Source organism: Myotis brandtii, unplaced genomic scaffold (assembly GCF_000412655.1).
Source record: "Myotis brandtii unplaced genomic scaffold, ASM41265v1 scaffold143, whole genome shotgun sequence".
Lineage (NCBI taxonomy): Eukaryota > Metazoa > Chordata > Mammalia > Chiroptera > Vespertilionidae > Myotis > Myotis brandtii.
In genome coordinates this window covers 834,900-854,613 of record NW_005355115.1, presented here as the reverse complement: position 1 = coordinate 854,613, position 19,714 = coordinate 834,900, and the positions used below count along the sequence as shown (strand labels likewise).

The window sequence follows — 19,714 nt, the reverse complement described above, 5'->3', positions numbered from 1 at the left end:
TGGACACTCCACTGTATGCAGACAGGTAACATAAATAACAAAATAGCCAGACAGGGGTGAGTGAACGAATCACATAAACTGGCCATAGAGTGGCAGCCACAATGCAGGGAGTTGTCCTACAGCCATGCTGGCCCAGGGTTACCAGAGAAGCTTAATGTCAAGTGAAGCCCAAATCCTCACTGTCCCTGTACACATTCTTAACTTTTAACATTGGCAACCAACTGTTCGAAAAACTGTGCAAACCCTTTCAGGTCAGCCAGAGTGCCCAACTCTAGGGGGCACCACCCACATTGCAGCAGCCTGCACCTGTGGTCCTGGCTGGCCAACTTTTCTTGAATAAATGCATCATTGTGTGACATTATTTCACTTTTGTATTTCTGAACTCCTTAAATTACAAACTTACCCCATATCTTTGTAAAATTCTTGTGTGCATAGAATGAACATGAGTCCTTTTTCACCTTCCTTCTAAGTAGGTGCCTCTGTAAGGAGTGAGCTACAATTCTCAGTATTTCTGCCACCTTCAGCCCCAGCATTCTGCCCCTGTTGAGTGTCCCAGTGACGCCCCTCTAACAGGCTTTTCCTCCTTCACTGATGTGTTGGTCTGTGCCATTAGATAGAAATGACCCAATTACAGCATTCTTACCTGAACCCTGTCACAGTCACCAATTTGAAGCCAGGTAAAATACTGTAACCTTTCCAGAACTGAAAAATAAAGCAGACAGTGTCATGTAGCAAGGTCCAATGACAGAGACGTCAAAGATTAGAAACAGGGTAAAAAGCACATATTCCTGTTCATCCTGAGAGAAATCTCCTCCTGTGTATGTTGTTAACTCTGGCATCAGCTGATCTCTGAAGAAGTCATTCCTATTATCTACCTCTGAAATTCTATGTTCTCTAAAAAGCAAACACCAGGTTAAATGTAGAAACATTTACTCAGGAAAACAACTAGGAAAGGATATGGGGGCCTTGCTGGTGTGACTCATTGGTTGAACGTTGGCTCATGAACCAGGAGGTCATGGTTGGATTCCCGGTCAGTGTGCATGCCCGGATTGTGGGCTCATTCCCTAGTAGGGGGTGTGCAGGAGGCAGCTGACCAATTATTCTCTCTCATCATTGATGTTTCTATCTCTTTCTCCCTCTCCCTTCCTCGCTGCGCCAAAGAGCAACTACCTTTACTTGGGAACCATGAGCCTGTGTTATCCAGGATGTCCGCCAAATCTCTGCCCAGCCAGCTCCCCTTGCTACCCCTTGGACAATATAGGTCCACACCTCCTAACACAACAGAGCTCAGCCCTGTACCCCATTTGTAAAATGTAGGAGAACATCTAAAATCCCAGGACTCTCACCAGTGTTAGATGTGATCCAAAGCAGGGGTTCTCCAACTTTCCTGGGCATCAAGTCGCCTGGAGGGCTTGTTGAAACAGATTGGCCCTGCTTGGTCTGGGGTGGCCCCAGGAATTTGCATTTCTAACAAGTTCCCCTGCGGTGCTGATGCTGCTAGTCTGGGGCCACACTTTGAGAACCACTGCTCTAAAATAACAGTGGCCCCCTATTTCATACCAGGGCACTTCATGAATATCCCAACCTGCACCACCATGTTGGTTGTATTTTTTGAATATCTTGGGCCTGTTACAGTAATTTTTAAAACCCATAATGGCTCTGTGGCCCCCTTGCAAAATCTCTCCCCTGGCAACCTCTCCCCCAACTACAGTGAATTAGCCTTGTGAGGCTGTGCTGCACCAGCCTAAGGCAGGAGTTGGCACATAGACCTCTATGCTGGGGACCGGAGACTCTCCCCACAGGGGACATCACAATGTAATTTCGTAGATTTCAGCATAACAGTAAAAACCCTTGTCATATCTAAATGGAATCATTGCACAGGAAAAAAAATGTAGCAACGTCTACTTACTACTAGTCACTGCTTGGAAGGAAGTGAAGTCCATTTTGTAGGTCTGGTTGAGGTTCTGTGTGACCAGCTCATTCGCTCTGTGCATTAATCCAGGGGATGGTGTTGTAGTTCTGATTTCATACGCCACAACCACACTTCCGGGCCTGGATGGAGACCACGCAGTTCAGTAAAGCAGTGACTGACCTGGAAGAGTCTAGATCAGCAGTTCTCAACCTGTGGGTCGTGACCCCTTTGGCGATTGAACGACCCTTTCACAGGGGTTGCCTAAGACCATCCTGCATATCAGATATTTACCTTACGATTCATAACAGTAGCAACATTAGAGTTATAAAGTAGCAACGAAAATAATTTTATGGTTGGGTCACAACATGAGGAACTGTATTTAAAGGGCCAGAAGGTTGAGAACCACTGGTCTAGATCGTTATGGTTTATTTGTATGAGAAAACAAAATGGCAGGAAGGGTTCACTGATCTCAATGTGTTTTCGAACTCTAATGGAAAGCCTGAGGCGGGGCATGGACACTCCACTGTATGCAGACAGGTAACATAAATAACAAAATAGCCAGACAGGGGTGAGTGAACGAATCACATAAACTGGCCATAGAGTGGCAGCCACAATGCAGGGAGTTGTCCTACAGCCATGCTGGCCCAGGGTTACCAGAGAAGCTTAATGTCAAGTGAAGCCCAAATCCTCACTGTCCCTGTACACATTCTTAACTTTTAACATTGGCAACCAACTGTTCGAAAAACTGTGCAAACCCTTTCAGGTCAGCCAGAGTGCCCAACTCTAGGGGGCACCACCCACATTGCAGCAGCCTGCACCTGTGGTCCTGGCTGGCCAACTTTTCTTGAATAAATGCATCATTGTGTGACATTATTTCACTTTTGTATTTCTGAACTCCTTAAACTACAAACTTACCCATATCTTTGTAAAATTCTTGTGTGTATAGAATAAACACGAGTCCTTTTTCACCTTCCTTCTAAGTAGGTACTTCTGTAAGGAGTGAGCTACAATTCTCAGTATTTCCGCCACCTTCAGCCCCAGCATTCTGCCCCTGTTGAGTGTCCCAGTGACGCCCCTCTAACAGGCTTTTCCTCCTTCACTGATGTGTTGGTCTGTGCCATTAGATAGAAATGACCCAATTACAGCATTCTTACCTGAACCCTGTCACAGTCACCAATTTGAAGCCAGGTAAAATACTGTAACCTTTCCAGAACTGAAAAATAAAGCAGACAGTGTCATGTAGCAAGGTCCAATGACAGAGACGTCAAAGATTAGAAACAGGGTAAAAAGCACATATTCCTGTTCATCCTGAGAGAAATCTCCTCCTGTGTATGTTGTTAACTCTGGCATCAGCTGATCTCTGAAGAAGTCATTCCTATTATCTACCTCTGAAATTCTATGTTCTCTAAAAAGCAAACACCAGGTTAAATGTAGAAACATTTACTCAGGAAAACAACTAGGAAAGGATATGGGGGCCTTGCTGGTGTGACTCATTGGTTGAACGTTGGCTCATGAACCAGGAGGTCATGGTTGGATTCCCGGTCAGTGTGCATGCCCGGATTGTGGGCTCATTCCCTAGTAGGGGGTGTGCAGGAGGCAGCTGACCAATTATTCTCTCTCATCATTGATGTTTCTATCTCTTTCTCCCTCTCCCTTCCTCTCTCTAAAGTCAATAAAAATGTATGTATTCAAGAAAAAAGAATATGGGAGAGGCAACAGGAAGGCAGAGAGAGCCATTTGACCCCAAGTGGGAAAGAGTGGGAAGGAAGGTTGGATGAAACCATCCTAGACTGCGTGTGGGAAGGTTCGGGAAGGCCTTCAAAGAGGTCTGTATCCGGAAGATGCAGACCTTCTGAGCTCATTCATTAGTAGTGAGCAACAAGCACTGTCATGGCCGTCAGAGGCAGCAGCTGGGGCCCTTGGTCAATTACATTCCCTGCAGTTGGAGATCTAGGAGGTACACTCTTAAGGCCATTGCATTGCCTCATGCCTCACTTAACATATTGCAGTGCTGGTTGAGCCAATGTGGTTTATGATGATGTTTTTACCAAAGTTCGTTCCTCTGAATACCAACCCGATAAGAAATTCAATTTGACTCAAGTCACATGTACAGGACAGATGCGATGTGCAGAGCACTCTGTACCAGGTACCTGCATGGGGGGATCCAGAGTTTAGTATGTAACTCTCTTCCCCAAACGTACATGATTTTGCATGTGGTTGTGTGTATGAGAAGGACTCTCATGCTGTGTAGAACTATTACATGTCAGATATGTAAACCAGATGTCCAAGAGCTCTACGGCATCAGCACTCTAACATGGCATCCATGGAAAATGGTAATATTTGTGTGGCACACTCAGGTCAGCTCCTGGCCTGCTCCTGGATGGAGGCAGGAGCTCAGCTGCCCAGAGAGTTAGGGAAGTCATTATCTCAGGCTACCTGTAATAATTTGTGCCACACCAGTTGGGATGGTCCATTCCAAATAAGTTAATTCAAGTAAAGCATTTAGGTTTAGATAAAGTCATCCAATGTAATGCACTGACAATAGTGTCTGGCACAAAGTTAACAACTAAGGAAATAGTCTCTAATTTCATGGGAGTAAATTTAAATCTGGCTTAAGTGTAAATGCCTATGAACTGTTAGCATAGAGTGATTTGGAACCCTCTCTGCCAGTCTTAGGCTGACCTGCCCAAAAGATGTTAGTAGTTTCATCCATGTGCTGTGTGAAGACAAATAGAAATGTACCATCAAGTGCTCCTAGATCAAGCTCTTGAGTCTCTGAATGGGTTTCAGTTAGTTTACCAGTATGTCACCAAATCGTATCTGAATCAATTCTATCCTGAAAAGAAGTCCCACCTAAAGGTCAAGATGATGTCCAATCATCCCCTGAACACTGATTTCAGCTCTTCTGAATTCATCATCCCAGAAGTACAGGAGTGATTTTAATATCCACATTCATAAATTCTGACAGATCCAAGCAAACTATCCACAGTCAATGCGATAGATTTAGTGCAGCCCAACGTTTGTTTGGTTCAGAGGCCGGTGAGGCCAAAACCTACCGCTGTTTCCAAGTCAGTCTTGTAGGACCTATAGAGGGCAGAGGAGGTGTTCCTGAGGTCCTCTTGAAAGCCCACGTTGAGTCTGACTGACATCCTCAGGGTTATTTCTGAAAAAAGGGGGCAATATTTAAAAATCTCATGTTAGCCTTTAAGAACACACAGGACACAGAAACATTTGCTTGATCTGATACCAAATAGCCACTCAGCAAATGAACAGTTAATGAGCAGTTACTTACCTCTCTGGAGCTGGCAAAAAGGTCCATTGGGAGGCAGCCCTTTAAGGCAATTGCAACGCCCTGCAGGGGCGTTGTCATGCTCTTGACAAGTGAGATTGTGAAGGCACTGTTCCTGAGGCCACCTGTAGCCTGACTCGCAGGAGCACCAGATTTCATTTCCAGTAGGTCTGCAGACTATCGTCAACCAGAACAGGGAGGAGAGAGAAGATGGTCACCACTTTTGCATTTATAGACTGCAAGTATAGACTAACGCTACTCCATATTGCCCTTCTGAGAAGTTCAAGAGTACTGTATGAGAGCCCCATGGCTCCTGTATGTATCACCATGTTATTAGGCCTGAGCATCTAAAAGATGACTACTCCAACTAGCCCAAGGCATGCCTACAATGGTGATACGAGAGATTTCTGACATCCAATAGCCAGCCTCCAAGATGGGCCCTGACTATCCCTGCCTCTGGGTATTCACACTCTCATGTAGTTCCCTCTCATATTGTACTAGGGTTGATCTGTGTGACCAATAGATTATAACAGAAGTATTACTTCTGAGATTAGGTTATAAAGACACTCCGGCTTTCACTTTGGTGGCTCTCTCTCATTCTCTCTTGCATCACTTGCTCTGGGGGAAGCCAGCTGTCATCACATGAGACTATGTCATGACATTTCACAAAACCACAGAGTGAGGAACTGAGGTCTCCAGCCAACAGCTAGTGAGGAACTGAGGCCTGCTGGGAATCACATGAGAGAGCTTGGAAGCAAATTTTCCACCCCTAGTTGAGCCTTCAGATGACTGCCCCTCTTGCTGACAGCTTGACAACTTCATGAGAGACCCTGAGCCAGAGCCTGCTAAGCTTTTCCCAAATTTCTGCCCTTCAGAAACTGTGACATGTTTGTTGTTTGAATGCTAAGTTTTGGGGTAGTTTGTTACACAGCAATAGATAACAAATGAAGAGTACAAGCAAAATTGTGCCTTTTACATTTCATGTCTAATGTAAGCAGCCCAAACAGACTCTGATACTAAGGGGACACTGAACATGCTCTGAAAACAGGGAGCTGAATTTATTTCTAAAACTGGACCAAAGTCAAATCACCGGGAGCTGTTTTTTTCTGCAGACGGGCACCTGGGCAAAGGCTCAGCAGAGTGACTCTCCAAAAGAAAGCCGTGAGATAATAGTTCCTGAAGTAAGAGGAACAACTGAGTCCCAGTGAGTCCTTGGATGCTGATGCAGCCCTGTGCTCTGGAAGTCGTGGGAGCTGAGCAGAAGCTTAGGGATCAGAGGGTGTCTAGGCTGCTGGTGAGGGTGGGGATCATTGGTGGGGGAATTTGAAGGGAGCCAAAAAGACCCCCTTTGTCAAAATCTCTCTTTTACTGACCTGAAATCCCTTGCGAAAGCATTTTTTTGTTTGTTTTTTGAGAGGGATGTGGGCGTAGTATTTGAAGAACTTTTGACGCCCATGTAAAATACAAACTTGCTTTAAGAGGATGACAAAAGCTATCATCACCAGACCACCTACCACATTCCAGGTATTATTTGGTGCTTTACATACACTGTCTGGCCCTTAGTTTTGTTTGCTATTATTAAAAATATCTTCCTTGAAAGGATCATAAAGTAAGCTGTTGGAAGAATGGGCAGGGAGAGGCATGGGAAGAGGGGAATGGAGGAAATTTGGGGGTGCTTAGATATTAGTTTCATGTTCAATAAGTCTAATCTTCATTGCCCATCCATCGCATCCACTCCTTTCTGAGGTCAGCTCTCCCCAGCTTTCCCCTCTGGTCTTGAGGTCCTTGAGCCACAAGCTCTCAGTTAACTATCAGGAAGTTGTCACCCCTTCAACATGTGAATAACCAGTCTTGCTGGCAGGATAAATTAAGCTTTCCCAGGGCATTTGCATCTTAAAAGAGAAACTTGCTAATTTAAATTGTAAATTGTTAACCCAATTTGTAAACTTGGTTAACAAATTTCTAAAATGGCATAAACAGTGGAGCCCCTGAAATCACACCTCCTCTAAGAGAGCGAGACAAACCTAGGAGACGGTCTTAATATGTCTATATTGAGTGTACATAACATTAGCTCACAATGAAAGTTCAAGTGTTAACAATCGCAACCTGTTCGACAAAATGAACAACTTATATTTGATACTTATTGGTACATTTTGTTTACTAGAGTAGCTTTCTAGTACTCAAATAAATACCAAAGGTTACCATTAAAAAACTATTGGGAAGCAAAACAAAATTGACTAAAAATATATCAAATTCTTAATTTTTCCCATAAATAGGGGAGACAATTTTAGATGCAGATCTGTGCTGAGTGGAGACATAGAAAGATGTTTCCTATCTTGCTCCAACATAACTGGTTTTGTGAAATGTTCTATGGAAGAGTCCTTTTCATAAATACATTTGAGGAACGTTGTGGGTGACTCACAATGCATTCGATCAGAGAACCTCATGGTAACTCAAGGAAATTAACGCTAATGCAGAATTTGGTGGGGAATGGAATCCAAAGGGAGCTTTAAGGCAGCTCTTTCAGGTTCAAGCAGCATATATTAAGAGCTAAAAATTAATATGCAGACTGACACTGTGATAGACTATTTAAAATATTAAAATTCAAAAAGATTTTAAAAAATAAGAATTTTATTCTTGTTACTATTTTGGAATAATAAAGTCCACATCTTAGTGTTTTGCAATTTACAAAGCAGTAACCTTGTATAACATAAAGGGCAATCACATCTCACAGCTGCTATGGCATAGAGGTGATGGTCCCCTGAGACATAGGAGAGCTATCATGACCTTGGAAGAGAGTCAATGACCAGAAAGTCCAATCCCATCGTCTGGGAGGTCCTGCTTAATGCCTTACTGCTGACCTAGACATGTACCTGGTTCCTATTTCCTGACCTATGATGCCAAAAAAGAAGGGAATTGCTACTTATCAGCCTCCTGAACTCATACTTGCCATATCCACTGACTGCCCAGGGTAAGAGGATCCAGTAGTTTTCATGGCCATATCTTGGGATGACTTTGTGACAAGCAACAAACAAACCACTAAGTAAACATGCGGTCACCATTTAAAATAAGCAAACTGGCTGCAGAGTTTACCAACAGGGATTTCATCTGGAAGGCAACGAAGTAATAAAATCACAGGTCAAGCCTGTTGGGTCATTGCACTTGCCTACTCAGTATAATTTGCTCTAATAGGAGGAGCTCAGAGAGCCTTTCCTTGATATGCCTAATCCTCCATTCTGAAGCAACGGGTCTTTTACTTACCTGTTGTCACCTCTATGCTCAAAATGTTGGCAGCGGGGTCAGTGTCATTGCCTTGAATTGGGAAACTGAGGCTGTTCAGGTAAGCTTTGACAGGATCCAGGAAGGAGGCATTTTCAAAACTGATCTCAATATCAACAGTGTACTCTTTCGCTGGAGGATGACTTGTGGCAACTGAAATGAAGCATAAGAAAGCTGTGAGAATTTAACTGTGGGTGGTGGAGGGAGAACACGGTAGACATTTTAGCACTTAAAGGTGATGACAGGAACATGTGGATGCTGGACACATTTGCCTTTAAGAATTTCTAGAAAAGCCCTGGCTGATTTGGCTCAGTGGATAGAGTGTCGGCCCATGGACTGAAGGGTCCTGGGTTCGATTCCTGTCAAGGGCACAGCATGCAGGAGGTGGCCAATGTTTCTCTTTCTCTGTCTCTCCCTCTCCCTTCCACTCTCTCTAAAAATCAATGGAAAATTATCCTTAGGTAAGGATTAACAACAATAACAACAAAAGAATTTCTAATGAACTTTTTAGAGCAGCGGTTCTCAACCTGTGGGTCGAGACCCTTTTGGCAGTCGAATGACCCTTTCACAGGGATCGCTTAAGACCATCCTGCATATCAGATATTTACATTATGATTCATAACAGTAGAAACATTACAGTTATGAAGTAGCAACGAAAATAATTTTATGGTTGGGTCACAACATGAGGAACTGCATTTAAAGGGCCAGAAGGTTGAGAACCACTGTTTTAGAGGAAAAGAAGAATTTGTATACTGACCACCACCAAGCCCCCTCATGGTGCGTCCTCTGGACAGCTTTACTGTTTGAACCAGTGGTTCTCAACCTGTGGGTCGTGACCCCTTTGGGGGTCGAACGACCCTTTCACAGGGATCGCCTAAGGCCATCTGAAAACACATATATAATTACATATTGTTTTTGTGATTAATCACTATGCTTTAATTATGTTCAATTTGTAACAATGAAATTGGGGGTCACCACAACACGAGGAACTGTATTAAAGGGTCGCCGCATTAGGAAGGTTGAGAACCACTGATTTAAACCAAGAAGGCAACTGGTCTGTCTGGTCTCAGAGCAGTGGTCTCTGGCCATTTAAGAGATTCACAGGCTAAGCTCAGGACTTGTCCTTCTTCTCCGTTCCCACACCCTTCTTCGTGTCCAAGGCCAAGGACCTCCGTGTGGAGAATGGACTGTAATGGGACAAGAATAGAAGCAGAGAGACCTAGCACGCAGGCTTTGGCAACAGTCTTGACAGTAAATGCCAATACATGTCCTGACTCACCAGATGACTCAATATGTTTCAAACACCATTGAATTGACATGCATGTATTTTGAGAGCTGGACTACGCAAACTTGAGATCTCTGGGAAAAGTCATCTAGCTAATTCCCTTTGCTCCTAGCCTGGCGTGGCTTTCGGTTTTTACTCTGTGTTTCAGAATATGACAGGTGTTCCACAAAAGCGAAGTTGGCAAGTTAGAAAGAAAAATGAAAGCGATCTTCAGTTCTTCATTGTTTTTCTAAATTGTCTTCTGGCTGGTTGACTGGCTATCATTCTAGATGCATCTGGCCCCCAATACATACATGCCCACTGCAGGCAGGGCAGACAGTATATGTGTATCTCTATATCTATATCTATTCTTTCATAGTTTCCTATATGACATCATGTCTGGCTCACTAACGTAAGCTGCTCAAGGACAGGAACTGTTTCATTTCTCATGGCCTTACTCACTCCATCTGGCCTGGAGTCACCACATAATAAGTTTAATCTGTGACTCTGAGTTGTGACATATCCCTCACCTCTATGTCACTGTCAGAATCCTTGGCTCATTCTTGGCTGAAATATATAACTGGAGCAGAAGCCATAGACTAGGTTAGAAGCTAATGAACAACCTTCAAAAATTAAGAAGATTTTTTTACAGATACATTGAGAAAGCAAGTTGTGGTCTATTTTATTTTGTCAGTCAAGTAAGAAAAAGATAAGTAAATACCTACAAAGCGATTACCTTAAAATTTAAGTTAAATCTGGACCTATGATGCATATTTTACCATACAATGAAAAATTATAAGTCTATTTTCTAAAAGGGCAAAGAATGTCTTCCATAAAATTGCAAGATTTGCTTTCAATGTTTCCAAGGATTATTTATGTGAAACACTAAAGTAGAGTAAGTTTACTATGGGAAATTCCAGTTGATAGATGTTTATGGTAGAAAACCGCAATGTTTGTTCACTTACAGTTGCAAACTATGTCTTAGCATGTTGGTTTAAGTCCTCAACCTTGTTGAGAATTATTTCATTTTTGGCATCATTCAACTTAATATAATTAACACAAACTGTAAAAATGCAGATTTTCTTAAAATTAAGAATGCACTTTGCCCTGGCTGGTGCTGCTCACTGGTTAGAGCATTAGCCCACATAACGAAGGGTCTTGGGTTGAATCCCAGTCAAGGACACATTCCTGGGTTGTTGGTTCACTCCTAAGTGGGGGGGTGTGCCGGAGGCAACCACATTGATGTTTCTCTCTCCTCCTCCCTCCTTCTCTTCCACTCACTCTCTCTGAAAAGCAATGGAATACATATCCTCAGGTGAAGATTAAAACAACAACAAAAAAGAATGCACTTTAAGGTGTATTTTCTCCTTATGAAAATATATTTCCTACAGAACATGTGACTTTTAAAACCCAATTTCAGTCCGTCATGATACTATGCTGTTGCCTCAAATTTCCTAGTTTTCTTTTTTTCTGATTCTCAAATGGTTTTGCGATGAAAGCAAGCTTTGGGGTGGTGGTCCAGGGAACTGCTTATCTTGATTTATGTGATCTGAACTCTAGACACAATATGTTGCCCCTGGGAACATTTGCAAGGAGGGTAGGGTGGCTGCATATTTACAAGGTCTGCCTTAGAGCACATTCTTTTTCCTGAAAAGTAGTGCAGTAATATTTATACCCTCCAGAGGATTCCTAGCTCCAGGATCCTCTTTGCTGTGGTCAGTCAACTCTCCTCCCATGAATGTAAACAGGATTTCCTGGACGGGAGCTGCTTTTGAGATGAATGAGGTCTATAACAATTCCATATCCCCCACTTCATCACCCGCATTGTTGCATCCCAGGGTCTGATCTCAGCATAATGTTAATGTCTGTCTGAGGGCCCTGTCTACCTCCCACCCGTGAGCCCACTGCTCTGTGCTCTTTGCAGACTTAATTGCAGAACAAGCGTGGGCCTGGAAAGCACGTGGTGATTCATGGATGTCATCACTCCCCACTGAAACCAAGGCAGTGAGTTCTTCCGCTGAGATCTCCCAGGGAGCTGAGCCAAAAACTTAAAATGCTAAGAGGAAAGTTCCTGTGCCTCTAGCGAGTTCCATTCTATGGGATCTGTGCAACTACTAATAAGAGCACCAGCCTCTAAGGCCCTCTGTCCCTTATCCACCTTTTATGTTCACTAACTTCTAAGGGAGTTTCAGAGTAACCCTTGGCCCGAGCACCACTTCTCCTTGATCAAAGACTGATAAGTATGAGAATCTCTAATAGAAAAGGAAACATCTTCTCCTTCAAAATGGCCAGTTCTTCCAAACAGGCTAAAAAAATAAATAAATAAATACCCTAGTAACTCAAAAGGCTTCGGGCTTGCCATTGGGAATCCCCTATTCCAGTGCCGCCCACACTTGACTGATGATTACACCCACCTAGGGAATTCTACACACACAGATATGTTGGAGCTTCCGCCTACATGAGCCAAAGTAGAGTCTTGATGGGGGAGGACCAGAAATGTGAATTTTTCCCAATTCCCACAGGTGCTTCTGGTGATCAAGCAGGTTTGGGATCTAACATTCGAATCCAAATGAGGAAGCTGAGAAGGTGATCTTGGAGAACCAATATGAACCCATAAGTTTGTTCTTGGCTTTAGCGTGGATTTTTGTTTTCAACACCGTCTGCTAGTGCTCCTATGGGGGAACAATCGTGCAGTCTCCAAGCATATCTGCTTACTCTTATTTTTCCTCTTTTGCTTTGAGAGAACTGATACTTGCTCACCTCTTTCTTCAGGGATACCGAAAAGATCCCAGGTGATCATAATGATAGTAACAATAATAACAGCAGCTGCCATTTATCCATTACCTGCTGGGTTTGAGGGCCATGAGAACAGTATGCAAAGCCCCATTTTGCAGATGACAAAACTGAAACCATATGGACAGCAAATTTTAGAACTGGGATTTGAAGCTATATTTTTCTGACTCCAAAGTCCATTTTATTTTAACTATATCCTGCCATGACTCAAACAGGAGATGATAATGAAAGTGCCCACTTTGTAAATCTTAAAGGACCATAAAAATATGAGGTATTATTGTTAAATGTGTCTTTGGGAAATGTGCAATTCCCAAGTATGTTTTGAAATAATATTAAACTCAAAGGCAAAATTATTAATGATAAATGGAAGAATTAGCTAAAACTTTGCTCCATTTGAGTCAGCATAATAAATGTCTTAGAAATCCACGGTGAGGAAAGACACAATAACCTACTACCATTGACATTTGTGGATTTTGACACTGACCCTTGCTCAGTTGGTTTGTTCCTTGGTTTATCTATATATATAAAAGCCTAATATGCTAAGTGTCTGACCATTCGACCAGTCGATATGATGCGCACTGACCACCAGGGGGCAAACACTCCTATTGGTAGGTTAGCTTGCTGCTGGGGTCTGGCCGATCGGGACTGGGCAAGACAGGCCAGACACACCCCGGAGCCAACCTCCCATGGTCCCTCCCCAGCCTCTAAAATATTTCTTCTAATTAATTTCTTTTCAATGTGCATGAATCCGTGCACTGGGCCTCTAGCTGATTTGTAAGTATCTTGACTATATATATTGAGTGGCTACCTCCCAGGCACTGTGCTTGGTGCTAGGGACACAGAGCATATTCTGCTCACAGCCTCAGAGAGGCCTACAGTTTGAATAGAAATGCCAATCTCTGCCTCCTCCCCTGTCCCAAACCTGAGGACTTGCAGGAAAGTGATTCTTCCGTCCTGCCTCAGCTACAAGGAACCAGGGGGAACGCAGGGCTGTTCCCCCACCCCTCTGTGGGTGTGTTAAGAGGCTTCCACACTCGTCTGCTGCCCCTGGGCCATCTGATTCCAGACAGTTAATGTGTTTTCTTTTTCTCGGCTCCTGTGCCCTGGTGTTGTTTGTCTGAATTTTTCTGACTCACCGATGCCCCAGTGGAAGGTAGCACATTCCAGGTGTCACCCATGTCACAGATGGAGGCCTATCTGCAGGCCCAGAAGGCACAAACCAGCCAGGATTTCCCCTCTCCTTCCCCATAAATCACTGCCCACCACACGGCACTTATCTTAAAGAGACCTTTCTGGAAAGTTGGCCACAAACTGAGACAAGCAGTTCAGTCTTAATCACAGCTGTTAAAGCAAACAATACTACTTTTGCCCGGCAACTCTAATAGGAATTATGGCCTCTCAAAAGTCAGAGCCAAATTAGATCCATAAATTAATCTCCCACCTGCAAAAGAATGAAGGCTGCTAACTTCACCCAGGAGACATGAGGTTGGGTGTGGCTTTCTCTTGAGCAAAGAGGACAATGCATCTTTATCACTGGGTTTGGCTCTCTTGTTTCTCCCCCATAGTTCTGTAGCAGGTAAATATTAAGCGATGGCTGTTTTTCTGCTGTTTTTTTCTGTTTTCTTGGCATGTTCTAGTAGGTAGCAATTTGGCAGCATCATAGTCAAAATTCTCCCTTTAGATTTTAGAAAGGTTTGTTCTCATAGGGGTCAACCACCAGAACCCCTGGCTCTGGCTTACCTGGCAGGTGTGGATGGAGGAGAGGGGGAAGCACTGTGTCGTAAAACACTGGGTTGTGCAGTCTGGGGGAAAAGAATTCATTCACTGACTAATCATCTTCAAAGGATGAAACAGATCTGCTGTAGACATTTTTTTTTAAGGGGTGGGGATGAAATGCATTGTTTATTCCTCTAACCTATGAAAATCATTGGTGCTCTGCTTGAGCCCAGATCAAAATGTTTGAAGAAAGAAACTTTATTTTTGCAACTTAAATGTGGTTTTTATGCTTGAGACATTTCCACATGTCATGTATATTGTGCAATTTGGCAGCATCATAGTCAAAGTTCTCCCTTTAGATTTTAGAAAGGTTTGTTCTCATAGGGATCAACCACCAGAACCCCTGGCTCTGGCTTACCTGGCAGGTGTGGATGGAGGAAAGGGGGAAGCACTGTGTTGTAAAACACTGGGTTGTGCAGTCTGGGGGAAAAGAATCCATTCTACTGACTAATCATCTTCAAAGGATGAAACAGATGTGCTGTAGACTTTTTTTTTTTAAGGGGTGGGGATGAAATGCATTGTTCATTCCTCTAATCTATGAAAATCATTGGTGCTCTGCTTGAGCCCAGATCAAAATGTTTGAAGAAAGAAACTTTATTTTTGCAACTTAAGTGTGGTTTTTATGCTTGAGATATTTCTACATGTCATGTATATTGTCACTCCTGCAGCTCCATGCCTCCTGCTTGTGTAGCAGTGTATGGTGAACACTTGAAAGAGAATGTGTGTATGTGTCTGTATTTTTAAATATGTATAAAGCTGTTGTTTTCACTCCATGTCACTATGTGATATTTCATATGTATGGTTATACCGATAATAATGGGCCTTGTAAGTCTTTTGACCATGCATGAATAATAATAAATGTGTACGGCTGGCATGGGTAAAAAAAAAAAGTCAGCCCCATCCATATAAAGTTCTTTTTTGAGTGCAGGAAAGACAGTAGTCCCACTGCTCCTTGCTCTACAAAGGGGCACCAAGAATCATGGGATGGAATCTTCTAGGCCAGAAACATAGGTTGAGAACTATGACTCTTAACTCTGAGCATGGACTTTGAGCCAGAGAGAGCTGGGTGGAATGCCTTCTTACCTGGGCAGACATTAACCTCTGTGAGCCACACTTTGCTCATCTGCAAAGTAGGAGTAATATTATCTCTGCAGAGTTGTTGTTAAGGAGTTGGATACTGAATGCAGATCCCTAGCAAATTGTCTGGCATATTGTAACCATTCTGAAACAGCAGATAGAAACAATAATACTGATTTTTAAAAATGTAATGAGCTCTGGTGGTGTGGCTCGGTTGGTTGAAGTGTCATCCCATGTACTAAAAGGTTGCTGGTTCAATTTCCAGTCAGGGCACATATCTAGGTTTTGGGTTTGATACCCAGTGGGGGTGCATATGGGAGGCAACTGACCAATGTTTCTCTTTCACATCGATGTTTCTCTCTCTCTCTCTCTCTCTCTCTCTCTCTTTCTCTCTCTCTCTTCCCCTCTCTCTAAAATCAGTAAAACATCCTTGGGTAAGAATTTAAAAAAAATTAATGATTCTATTCTTTGCCAATGTCTGCTGGTAGTTTAAGCAAAAGTTGCTATTTCCATTAGGTCTCATCTTTTAGAGTGTTAAACAAACAAACAAACAAACAAACAACACTAATCAGAGATTGAAAGAAAAAGCACTCCAGGTATTAAAGGTCAACTCTGAAACCAAACTCAAACACCAGGCTGAGAGCATCCGGCCTTATCATCTTGCTCTGCCACCACCAGGGCCTGCTCGGAGCACTGCATGCCACCTATTATCACAGGAAAGATTAAAGCCATGAAAACCCTCAAATCTGTTTCTCAACCTGGAAAATGTATAGCATCTCCTGGACCCAGATCAAAAGGGCCCGCACACCCGGGCTGCCAGGGCTGCAGAAAGGCACAGGCGGCCAGCAACCCAGCGAGGTAGGAGCCTCGCTCCCACTGAATAGGTGTAAAGGTAAGCGCCTCCCGCACAGGGTTAGGACATCCTGGATCTCTTTTTTTGAAATGTTGTCTCCTACCGATCTTTCCTTTTGAAGCTGAATTAAAACCAATGAGGACTCTTCAGTCCAGGGCTGAAGGTGCATTCCCAGTCAAACTTGGAAGAAACCTGGTGTGGACAATTTCCTAAATCAACATAGGGGACATATTTGTGTGACTTCTTACCAGTAGCTTCGACTTGCAGTCCCCTATGAAGATTACCCTTAAGACTAAATTTCAAGTTTGTTGACAAACCTCCAAAATAAGATGTTCATTCCCACTCCCGTTTCTACCTGTGGCCTCCACATCCCCCAGGCACCCAGGTTTGTGCTCCTGGACGTTCACCTGGACCATCCCTCCCCTTCACCCCCACATCGGATCTGTCTCCAGGTCCCTTTCGTCCACTTCTCAAAATGCCACTCACCAGGGCTCCCTTTGCTCCTTTCCTGTCTCACCCCAGGGGCTGGAGCCAATGACGGTCCGCACTGTTGAGCCTCCTCGCTGGTCTCCCAGGCAACCTCCTCATCCAGTTCATGTAGCCAAACCATCTGGCTGGCTCTCCCTTCAGATGGCTTCCATCAGTCCCTCCTCTCTGCCAGCCTCTCAGTCTAGATAGAATCTGCTTCCTGGTATCATCAGGACAAAATTCTTCGACCCCTTCTTATTTCCCTCCGCTTTACAGGCAGATGTGCACTCATTCCTGCTCAGGCCTCTGGGGCTTCTGTGCAGGCTTCTCTTCCCAGCAGAGTCTTACAACGGTTTTCCTAAAATGCTGACTCCTGTGTGGTGGCATTCATCCTGACTCTAGTGGTTACATGGGAACTTCTCTGAACCAGGGCTATTTCAGGCTCTTTCTAATACAGTATTGTTTTTATAAGTAAATTAGTTGACTTTGTTTTTAGCAAATAAAGTATTAAAACAAACAAAAACAAATAAACCCCCAGATAACCCAATTAACATTTTTAAAAATAATATGTACACAATATTGTTTATTCCCCCCCACAATGCTATAATATAATAGAGGCCCAGTGCATGAATTCTTGCACATTGAAAGGAAATTAATTAGAAGAAATATTTTAGAGGCCAGGGAAGGACTACAGGAGGTTGGCTCCAGGGTGTGTCTGGCCCATCTCGCCCAGTCCTGATCGGCCAGACCCCAGCAGCAAGCTAACTTATTGGTCAGAGAGTCTGTCCCCTGGTGGTCAGTGAGCATCATAGCAACTGGTTGAATGGTCGAATGGTCTGACACTTAGCATATTAGGCATATATATATATATATATATATATTTCTATGTATATGTGTGGTTTTGTGTGATAGATGTGACATATATGTGTGTGTGTGTGATATAAATATATATCAAGGGCTCAAGAAGTTATATAACTGAGCAAAATGAGTTAGGAAAAAGTCTACAGTGTTCTCAGAATAAATATGAGTATTGATCCAATCTTTAAAGACAATTCTATCCCAAGCTCTAAAGACTTGGCCCAGTGTCTCAAAAGAAAATTTCTTTTGAGAATTCTCTTTCTCTTGGAACCACTGTTTGAGCCTTTCTGCTGTTAAGGCTCCAGAAAGGGTGCTGCGCGTATACATGAAAGAGAATATCACTCTGAGAATCAGAGTGCAGTGCTTTCAGCTCACTAACTTCACACACCAAGCAGAACAGACACCTCCGTGTGTCCTGTGCTGCACGTAACCCTCCTATTGCTTCCTCTCATAGTCACGCTCTTAACTGCAACTTACGTTTCAAGTATCTGTTGCATAGTGCCTGGGCCTCTCCATGGCCTTTCCTTCCTTCCTTAGTTCCTTCGTTCCTTCCTTCCTGTTAATCCTCACCCAAGGATATTTTTCCCATTGATTTTTAGAGAGAGTGGAAGGAAGGAGGGGGAGTGACAGAGAGAAACATCGATGTGAGCCTGCAAACGAGGTACGTGCCCTTGGCCAGGAATGGAACATGAGACCCTTCAGTCTGTGGGCTGACGTTCTATCTACTGAGTCAAACCAGCGAGGGCTCCATGGCCATTTCTTATTTCAATCATTTAGTAAAAGTACAGAGGCCAATCCATCTCCTGCAAATGGCGAGTTGAGTGATTAACAAATCCCAAAGGACTCTGGAGGCGTGAGAGCACAGAGGACCATATGTAATAAATGGAAAAGAGGTTTTCATGGTGATTTATCCTCATCATGAGAGTTTTTAATGAAAGCACGTCTGGAAAAATTGTGGAATGTCAAACCCTTAGATGTGGAAGCGGTTTCCTCCCCAAGGGCTAACCTCTCGTGCTGTTGCCATGGGTCACAAACAGCCGCAGGAAATGCAGGAAGATGTTACTTTTACAGCTGTGGGTCCCCCACTGTCCCTGGGGAAGCGGGCAGCCAAGACTTAGAAGAAGCTGGCAGGAACCTGGAGCTAGAACTCACCTTCCAATAGTTTGATTTTAAAAAGGAAAGTCTTTCAAAGTGCTGCATGGGGCACCTGTGGCCCTGTGCCTGTCACAGGGGGCAGGAAGCAGGGGTAGACATAATGATGCTCTTTTTATTTTATTATTTTTTATTTTAATTTTTTTTTATTAATCCTCACCTGAGGATATTTTTCCATTGACTTGTAGAGAGAGTGGAAGGGAGGGGGAGAGACAGAGAGAGAAACATTGATGTGAGAGAGACATCCATTGGTTGCCTCCTGCACACGCCTGAAGCAGGGCTAGGGATCAAGCCTGCAACCAAGGTACGTGCCTTTGACCAGAATCGAACCTGGGACCCGATGCTCTATCCACTGAGCCTACCGGCTAGGGCCGTAATGATACTCCTTTTGAAGCACAGAAAGTGCCGTCTGTGCTGCAGACCACTTCAAGCAAGGAAGGAAGAAAGGGGGAGTGGGGATCCCATAGGGATAGGAAACAAGGCTAAAACAGAAGCAGAAAGAGAAGAGAAAGGAAAAGGAAAAAGAAAAGAAAAATAAGGGAAGGAAAAGAAAATTCTCAGTGGTGTGACCTTCCAATGAGGATTTTGGGAGCTTGATAAAATGTGGTCAAGTTCTAGTTTCACAGCAGTGGGGTCTGGTTGCTGAGCTGTGAGGGCTCTAACAGACACCTCCACCCTGACTTCTGACAAGCCTACTCCCTTCGGCAGCCCAGCCAGTCTTTCAGACCATAAAACTGAGCAGAGCAAGTCACAGCACGTCTGGAAAATGATCCCATCACAATGCTCGACGTAAGAAGTTCTACCTTCTACACAGTTGGTGTAGCCACAGGCCAGCAGACTCAACAATAGGAACAGATTCTCTGAACTCACAAAGGGGCAGCTATACAGAGACGTGCACTCTAGCTTCATTTGTTCACTCACCTATTGAGAGACTGGGCTAGAAGCCAGGCTACGGTGAGGAAGAGAGTTCGGGGCGCTCACGTCTACTAGGGA

At 43.7% G+C, this 19,714-nt stretch overlaps 1 protein-coding gene across 4 annotated transcripts in view; it reads right to left on the bottom strand.

Annotated features, from left to right (window-relative positions):
* ADGRF5 (adhesion G protein-coupled receptor F5) overlaps positions 1–19,714 on the bottom strand; it is a 105,766-nt gene that overhangs the window by 31,728 nt on the left and 54,324 nt on the right. For all 4 annotated transcript variants that reach the window (XM_005860926.2, XM_005860924.2, XM_005860927.2 and 1 more), the window contains exons 4-8: positions 8,463–8,633; positions 5,205–5,378; positions 4,969–5,075; positions 3,067–3,125; positions 1,910–2,052 (exon numbers count right to left, since the gene is read on the bottom strand). In XM_005860926.2, coding sequence (XP_005860988.1) covers positions 1,910–2,052; positions 3,067–3,125; positions 4,969–5,075; positions 5,205–5,378; positions 8,463–8,633 — 654 coding nt within the window. The remainder of the gene's footprint in view (positions 1–1,909; positions 2,053–3,066; positions 3,126–4,968; positions 5,076–5,204; positions 5,379–8,462; positions 8,634–19,714) is intronic.